Source organism: Cyprinus carpio, chromosome A1 (genome assembly GCF_018340385.1).
Source record: "Cyprinus carpio isolate SPL01 chromosome A1, ASM1834038v1, whole genome shotgun sequence".
NCBI lineage: Eukaryota > Metazoa > Chordata > Actinopteri > Cypriniformes > Cyprinidae > Cyprinus > Cyprinus carpio.
In genome coordinates, this window is record NC_056572.1 from 18451116 (window position 1) to 18460392 (window position 9277).

General features: G+C 36.1%; 1 protein-coding gene across 2 annotated transcripts; it reads left to right on the forward strand.

Moving 5' to 3' along the window:
- The first annotated feature begins 2638 nt into the window (after window positions 1–2638).
- On the forward strand, window positions 2639–8481 carry ednrba (endothelin receptor Ba). 2 transcript variants are annotated; one of them, XM_042756237.1, is made up of 8 exons: window positions 2639–3527; window positions 4517–4629; window positions 4723–4927; window positions 5084–5233; window positions 5432–5565; window positions 5735–5843; window positions 6217–6370; window positions 8195–8481. In XM_042756237.1, the coding sequence occupies exons 1-8, from the start codon at window positions 3126–3128 to the stop codon at window positions 8218–8220; spliced, it is 1293 nt and encodes a 430-aa protein (XP_042612171.1). In that variant the 5' UTR covers window positions 2639–3125; the 3' UTR covers window positions 8221–8481. The 2 variants fall into 2 exon arrangements, with proteins under 2 accessions (XP_042612171.1, XP_042612134.1); XM_042756200.1 differs by lacking the exon at window positions 8195–8481 and having other exon boundaries at window positions 2641–3527; window positions 6217–7712.
- The last annotated feature ends 796 nt before the right edge of the window (window positions 8482–9277 follow it).

Consider the following 9277-nt stretch of genomic DNA (forward strand, 5'->3'; position numbering starts at 1 on the left):
TGACCTTTTTCATGAGGGCGTGATTCAGGTGTCTGAGATCGAGGATGGGACCAGAGGCAACCATCCTTTTAGGGGACGAGGAAGTAGCGGCTGTGGAACCCTTACTCGCTCTGAGCTGGAGGTTTCTACGGCTCCTATTGCCAGTGAATTCATCCCCTCTGAGCGCAGGACATGTCCATCTTTGCTCTAAACTGAGGTGGGAACCACGCAGCTGAATCATTTTATTAGCTCCAATCCACGCGAGTTCGCCATTTCTACCTCCAAGTAACTGGGAGAAGAGAAACACAAGAGCAGGGGAGGTGGGGCTCAGCGGTGCACACACAAATGCGAAGCTGCCGGCATTTTGCTTTGATCTGTCAAGGAGGACTAAGCTGCTCAGTATAACGAGGAGCACTGATCCTCATGTGTAACACACTGGCAGATCAAGCACGCATGATGTGTGCCGGCATGAAATTGCTCAAGCCTGATCGCTCAGCCCTCGAGCTCGCAGTTGCTTCCTCCGAGGTAACTGGGAGGAGAGAAACATAAGAGCGGGGAGGCCTAACTACCATACGCGAACAAACAGGGGTAGACTGCTATCATTGTTTTAAAAGCAGTCCGTCTCTGTGAGTGCAGCCATAGTGACACACACACAAATTCGAAGCTGCTAGTGACAGTGTTCTGCTCTGATCTACTTAGGAGGATAGATCTGCTCGATGTAACGAGGGGCGCTGATCTTCATGTGTAAGACACGGATCGAAGCGCAGCAAGGAGAGCGAGTAAGCAGGCTCTGTGTCGGCGTGAGATCAGTCAGATATGATGCATGGTGAGGCAAAAATGCTCTTAGTTGTTCTTTATTGCACAGATATTTCTTGATGTTATAAAGTTTTTGTTTTGTACTGGTCAACAAAGAATACATTGTCCTTGTAAGGGAAACAGGTTAATTTAGCTCAAAGGGAATCATTTAAGATTTTATAGGGAATTTGGACAGAATCACTGTTTTCCGGCTGATCACTGAGTCGGCCAGCGATTCATTGAACGAGCCGTATAACATCAACTCTGCAGCGTATATTAAAATCCAAAATATAGTGAAAACACTTGTTAATAAGCACAGTGACAAGATCGTCAGTTTAATACATAAACTTATAAGCACAAAACACAAGATCCTTCTCTTTTCAATATGAATAGGGCTTTATTAGATAAATCTACGACATAAACTAATCTAACACATAAGCACACGCATTCACACAATCACATAAGTTGCGGGAAGAGAGAAAGTGAGGAAAGAATGAGTTTAAGAGAATGAAAATGTGAAATTCCAAGTTTACAGTAATATGTGAAATTGCATAGACATGAACAACTTTTAATCACTTAATTAACCGTCGAATAGAGTTCCTCAGTGAGGTTAAAATTTATATTTTCTAAATTAAAATTTATATAATCTGGAGGTACTTGCGTTGACTGTGTAAGGGGTCCCCTTTGTTGTCATCCTTGCAGAAAAGGGGGTTTCCAAAGTTGCTGATTGGCTTTAATTTCAGTGGTCGTTTGTAGTGATTGAAGTCTTGGGCATTGGCTAAAGTTGTGGAGTTGTGGGCTGGTTGTAGTTTTAGACGGGCACTCGAGGTCAGACTCGGAGACACGGCGTTAGGCAAAACCCAGAACACAAAACTCTCAATGGAAAGAAAAGAAACTAAAGGAATAGAAGTAACGAGACTAGATGGTTTTTCTTCTCATCGTGGCTAAGTAGCAGCGTGCATGCAGGCCGAAGCAGGCTGGAACGGTGCTCAAAGAATGCAAAAAGTGATGGCAAAAAGCATGGCCGATGACCAAAAAAAGCACAATTTGATGGTGTCCTGAATATTTAAACTGGGTTTTTGGACACTTCCCAAATCTTGTCTTGACCAATTAGATATTGTCTTTGCTCATGGTGTTGTAACATTAGGCAACTATGGATTGTGTGCAAGAGCATGAGCAAGATGCTGGCCACAGCTCACTTAACGGCCACCGGTGTCGCTAATAACAAGGGTTTCTGAGTTCTACATAGATCCCTTTAACAACTAATTATCAGTATTTTTAGGAGTTAATCTTTACTGTTGACAGTGAAATGGCTTGGGGCATCCCCTTGAGTAGGACTAGGGGGTATGATAAAACCATTTTGTTGGACTCCTTAAAGAATATGTTGTTTATAAGTTGGAAGGGAAAGCTCTTCGCTTTCTCTTATGTGGCACTGTCTCTTGCACTTCAAATTATATTTTTGTATTTTCAAATTACAAATAACTTGTATTTTAATTAAATACATTTCTCACACCAGTATTTTGCATTTTAATTAAATACATTTAATGAGCAAGTATTTGTAATTTGTGACAAATTACTTTCTGATGTATTTGTGCCCATCTCTGAATGTGACCAATGGGTAACCTATAAATATTGTAGCCTACAGAAAGGGACTTTGAGTGACAACTTGAATGAGAGGACTTAAGATCTGAAATCATGGACAGCAATGAATAATTGTCTGTCAGTGAGGTAAACCCATTTAAACCATTATGAGAAATTAAGTATTATTAAAAGAAAAAAAAGCATCATTATTATAAGAGTTTCTCACTATTTAGGGATTTGTTTTCTGATGATGAATGATGATGATGATGATTATTATTATAAATGTTCAATATAATGAGGTACCCTATTAGGCTAAGTCATACCTTTTAGAACGTTTCTCATTATTCTTTCTTTCTTTCTTTCTTTCTTTATCAACTGTGGCGGAAACGGGCTTCCATAGTCGGGGGAGGGCCAGTGGGAAGAAAAGTCATCTCCTGAGGAAACGCCGCAGAGACAGATAACACAGTTAAACGTAACGTTGTGGTCATATGAAAGAAATACTTGCGTTTGGAAGGAAATGTGCGCGAAGTAAGTCATCTGGAGTTTTGATGGACGAACTTGTCAGAAGACGTAAAGGACTTTCTTTCGATTCTATGCGAATAACTTTAACGAAGGGTTAAAATATCCGCTTTGAGGTATTTGTAATCTGCAACAAATATCACCGTGAACAGACAATTGCAAAGGGTTACTTTGAAATTCTAGCCTGAAGACATTGTCAGTGTAATGATTAAATTGATAAACAGTTTAAGCATAGCATACGTTTCATACAAATGATGGAATCAAGATACGTTGTTTCTTTGCTCATTCTCCTGACTGGACACTTCGTCACGATAAGTGCTCAAGGGAAGGGGCAACTTTCCACGGGACTTGTGTCTCCAACCCTGAAATCTGCACTTGGTACAGGCAATGTGGTCAATGAGTCCATGCCTCGACGACCAAGAGTTTTGCCGCCTATGTGCACAGGTCCCACAGAAATAAGAGATACTTTCAAGTATATTAACACCGTGGTTTCATGCATTGTGTTTGTAGTTGGGATAATCGGGAACTCTACGCTGCTCAGAATCATTTATAAAAACAAATGCATGAGGAACGGTCCTAATATCCTCATTGCAAGTCTTGCGCTTGGGGACCTTTTGCATATTGTCATAGACATTCCCATTAACGTCTATAAGGTAAGCACAGTTTGCATGACAGCTTTTATTTAATCTTTCATTTAATATATATATATATATATATATATATATATATATATATATATATATATATATATATATATATATATATAATAACAATTTATATTTTTTATATTTACACATTTGTACTTATTTTATGACCTTAAAAATAAACAGATAAATGAAAAGTAAACATGATATGTTATGCCATATTTTATTCTGTTCATTCAAATTTAACAAGTGGTTGTTTTGGAATCTGACAAACAGGTCTTCACTGGCATTTAATAAGCATTTAAATTTTCAACTGTAGCTTATTTAATTTAAATGCTTCTGATTTAAATTTGGGAGTCCTGAGACACTGGCAAGATATTTACAATATTTTAACTCAGCAAAAGGTTTATCTTACGCAATGTAAAATAAATAAATAAATAAATAGCATTTAGTAATGCAATGTGAACTGTTATGAACTGTAATCTGTTCTTTTATCTTTATGTATGATGTTCAAAGCCTGACATAATACGGACCTAGCATTATTTGCCTTTTAAAAGGTAAATATATTAAATCTGAAAGTTGCAGTGAGATTCAAATATAAGAAAAAAAAAATATATAAAACTTATATCAGATTTTATATAAAACCATTTAAAAAATAATTTTAAGGATCACTGATGTGGCCTAGCTTTTATCTGAACTCTTCATGAAGTATATCAAGTGAATGCATGTACATGAGAACATAGGACAGGAAAATTATTTGGTTAAGCTCATCAGAGCATCCATGATCTGACTCTATGAAACTGCAAAGCAACTTTTTTGACACACTATAGGCAATCCCTCAGTCTCTAGAACACTGTGCACCTAAAACAGGTTTGGTGAAATCCTGTAGTCATAAGAGCTCCTAAGGAAATATTTGACTGAATTTTTTTTCCTGTAATTTTCTATTCTGTTTCTGTGTAATTTTGGCTCTTGTTGACCCAAAAGTACCTGTCTTTCAGCTTCTGGCTGAAGATTGGCCATTTGGTGTTGGACTTTGCAAAATGGTTCCCTTTATACAAAAGACATCAGTTGGCATCACAGTGCTGAGTTTGTGTGCACTGAGTATAGACAGGTATCTGTATTTTGTTGTATTTGTTTGCTCTTAGTACCTAAATATCTAGTAACACCATTTAATCTGGAATCTGGCACTAACTTTGTCCCGAAGGTTTCGAGCAGTGGCATCGTGGAACCGCATCAAAGGCATTGGCGTCCCTAAATGGACAGCCATTGAAATCATTCTGATATGGGTGCTGTCCATTATACTTGCAGTGCCAGAGGCCATTGCCTTTGACATGATCACAATGGATTACAAAGGAGAGCAGCTTAGGATTTGCTTGCTCCACCCTATGCAGAAAAACAAGTTCATGCAGGTCAGTTTGCATATGTACAGTAAAGAGGCTCAGTGTTGTTGTGTTTGTGCATGTCATACAATATTTGGATCAACAAAATTTTATGCAGGATACATAATAACTGGATTATTTAAGTTGCCTTACTTAATGTTAATAATGATCTTTATTAAATTCCAGTTTTATAAGTCAGCCAAAGATTGGTGGCTTTTCAGTTTCTACTTCTGCATGCCGCTGATGTGTACTGCTATCTTCTACACTCTCATGACCTGTGAAATGCTTCGAAAAAAGAATGGGGTCCAAATTGTACTTAGTGATCACCTAAAACAGGTCAGAGCACTCTGTCCTTCATTACTTTTTACTGTATATTCTTTCAAGAGAGACCATATACTCCCTACACAAGTGTATTAATACTCTGGAGATGGTTTACTTGTCATGATGTCTTAATGGACTAAAACTGTCAAAAAAAAAAAAAAAAAAAAAAAAAAAAAAAAAACCTTCAGCAACTGACATGATTGTGCCCTACAGAGGCGTGAGGTGGCTAAAACCGTGTTCTGTCTGGTGCTAGTCTTTGCACTGTGCTGGCTTCCTCTGCATCTCAGTCGTATTCTTAAGCATACCATTTATGATGAAAGGGACCCCAACCGCTGCGAGCTTCTGAGGTAAGATCTCATCATCTATCTTCTCATTAAAACACTATAATGTTCTTCTAAAGATTTAAATTTTACTTTTGAAGGACAAGAGTTCGGGCATGTAGTCTAATTTCTTATCTTTTTGTTAAATCACAGGCTTAATAATAGTGAAACTGTTTGTGTGTTTGTTTACCTGTAGTTTCTTCCTGGTTCTTGATTATATCGGGATCAACATGGCATCAGTGAACTCGTGCATAAACCCAATCGCTCTGTATATGGTTAGCAAGCGCTTCAAGAGCTGTTTCAGAGTAAGAACAGACTGACAGATAATGATGGACTGCTATGATGTAAAACTGTACAAAATAAATATAGTATATTTTTTTTATTTACTATACTAAATAATGTATAGATAGATGCTTCCATTTATATGATGTTGTCAGTGAAAACAAGAATAATTAATTTTATGTCTTAGCACTGTAATGATAGTCCCTGCATATAATAAAAATATTTAATACTTAGGACTACTTCACACAGAATATATTATTTGCATTGTTCTGCCTAATTTTTAAGGCATTAATCATCTTATTTTCCTTGCAAGTGTGAACTATTGGGCATATCTGTTTTAATTCCTGCTGTAGTGTACATTAAAAATATTCCTTATCCTCCTCTGTTCCCTTCCAGTCATGTCTGTGTTGCTGGTGCCTTCCTCCTGAAATGTTAGCCATGGATGACAAGCAGTCCTGCATGAAGCTGAAGGTGACAGAGCGAGGATCTGAACAAAGCAATAGCCGTGCCTCCAACATACACTTCAGCTTAGGCACTGATCTGCATACAGGTATTGGTGGCCAACAGTTTCCATTTAACATTTAGCTAATGCCATACAACCTAACTCTGTGTCAGCTGGATGTATACTCATTACAAGCAAATGTGCTGCTGTGATAGGTATTAAAAAGGCTATGTATCTTTAAGTCTCATTTAATAATCACTCCTGACTGGCATACATGTACTGTGGTCAATGTCAGTGGTTTTTAAATGTGCTATATAAATAAATTTGTATTGTATTGTATTGTGTTGTATGTAGTGTTGGGAACTACTTCAAATTTGATTTAACATTAACATCCACAATTTTTAACATTATGATAATGTTCTAGATGCTCTGGTAAGGTTAAAAAAAGTCAAATTCAACTGAATGATTTAACAATGATTCAGCACTAGCTACATGTCACACTATCTGAAAAACGCTCACAAGTTTTGTCCAACTCTCCATACATTCATACTTCAGGAACTGTGATGTAAATATTCAACCAAAATCGAAAGTGTCAAATTTCAAACCACTCCTGGTGCACCCCAAGCACTGCACATTTTGTATGTCTCCCTTATTAGACACCCAATTCAGTCTCTACTAATGAGCTGATGAGTTGAATTAGGTGTGTTAAACCAGACATACAAAATGTGCTGGAGGTGCTCCAGGACTGGTTTGAAAACTCCTGATTTAAAAAATTTCCAAATGTAATAAAGCAACTGATTGTAAGAACAATGCTAGGTTTGTTTTTGGTGTACGTATATGGAGTTGCCCTGCAGCATAGTTCAAGTAAACAACCTTTTTTCAATAGCTCTTTTATGCCAGAAAATACATTAACCCTAATATAGAAGAGAATATTTCTTATGTGATTATTACTACTACTACTACTACTAGTACTACTACTACTACTAGCTTTGAGATGTTATACTTTTTCGATTGTTGTTTGGTGTTTTTTTTTTTTTGGGGGGGGGGGGGGGGGGGGGGGGTGTCAGCAATGTGATGTGGTTTCATAATTTAATATGTATCTTTAAGGATAGTGTATTTGTCAGTGTTTGTCAATGTTGCACATGCTTGCAAACTTATACTGTGATTATCTCATCTGTCTAGTAGAAGACCAAGATTTACTTGAGATTTACACAACTTGTATGATTAATCTTCCATGTGACTCAAGGCCTCAGACATTTTATTAATCATTTGTGTTATAATTCCTGCTGACTCTGTTCAGTTTTTTGTAGTTCTTACTAATATTTATATATTTCTTTGTTGTCCATCTGTTATGTAAGACTTTTTTTAATCTTAAATGTGTTGCAAAAAAAGCTTATTTTATGACAATAAAAACACAAAAACTTATTTATACCATCTTTACACCATTTCCAATTAATTGCAGTAACAATGTACAATAAAGTATCTGTTGTTAATATTACGTAATACAATAACATGAACTAACAATGAGCAATATATTGTATACAGCATTTGCTAATCAATCAATGTTATTAATAGAAAATACTATTGTTCATTGTTTATTCATATTCGTTCACAGTGCAACAGTGTTAACAGATACAACTTTTAACTTTTTCTTGATAGGTAATTTTAATTTTCCTAATTTTTCTTATGTTACCAATGTAAACAAAACACGACAACATCAGAAAAGTAGGAATAAACCTAAAAGACAGTAGTCGGTTTGTGAAAAGCCTCCTCTTAAACAAGATCACATGATTCATGAGCATGACTAAAGGACATCATGTGAGATGTTTTGAGGAAACTGCTTTCTCTCATGACCATCTCTCCCTTCTTTAAATGATCATAATGCATGACAAATTATGCCATGAAAGAGTCTCTCTGTTTCAATTCCAACAGGATTCCTCCTCCTGCAGTCACTGTGAAATCTTCAACAACAGCACCTCTGAATCATCACATGAGAGATTCCAAACTCATCTTTACAATAAATCTATTTCCATTTCTTATTGGATTAGGATGTCTCTTGACCTCAACTGTCAAAAAAGTCACTTCCTGAGGCATTTCAGCTTTGGATGAGATTAATGCTGCAGCAAAACCAGAATGGTTTATTTTCCAACAATCTGTGTCTTATCAGTATTACTATGCATAATAATATAAACTAAAAACATTTAAATGCCTGAAAACGAAATGTTTATTTATATAAATAAATAAATAAATAAATAAATAAATAAATATATATATATATTAGTATTTATATTAAATCTTTAAAAACTACATTAAACTTAATGTTACTTAAAAAAGACATTAATATATGTACAGTTGTTGACAAGTTTATACACCTGCAAAATGTTATTTATTTTACCAAAATAAGAGGGATTTCAGTCCTGAAATAAGATATTTTAAAAAAATGTTCAAAAGTTTACATACGCTTCATTCTTAATACTTTGTGTCATTACCTATCCACAGCTGTTGTTCATGAGTTCATTGTTTTTCCTGAACAGCTAAACTGCCCACTGTTCTTCAGAAAATCCTCCAGGTCACACAAATTATTTGGTTTTCCAGTATCTTTCGCATATTTGAACCCTTTCCAGCAGTGACTCTATGATTTTGAGATCAAAACATACTGAAACTTGATGGGGGGTGAAACTTTTGAACATTTTGTTTAAATATCGTATTTTTCATTTAGTACTGCCTTTAAGATGCTTCGAAAGATACTTACATTTCCCAGAACACAAAATAAGTACCGTTTACCTAGATCTTAAAATCAAGTTTTCACCCCTGGCTCCTTTGGCATCTCAGTGAATGTCCCTCAGTTGTCATCAGTGTGAAAACATGGATTTCAAAATCATAGTCACTGATGCTGGAAGAGCAAATAATTTGAGGGACCTGGAGGTTTTTCTGAAGAACAATGGGCAGTTTAACTGCAGGACAAACAACAGTCTCATGAACAATGGTCACAAAAAACAGCCACAACAACAACAA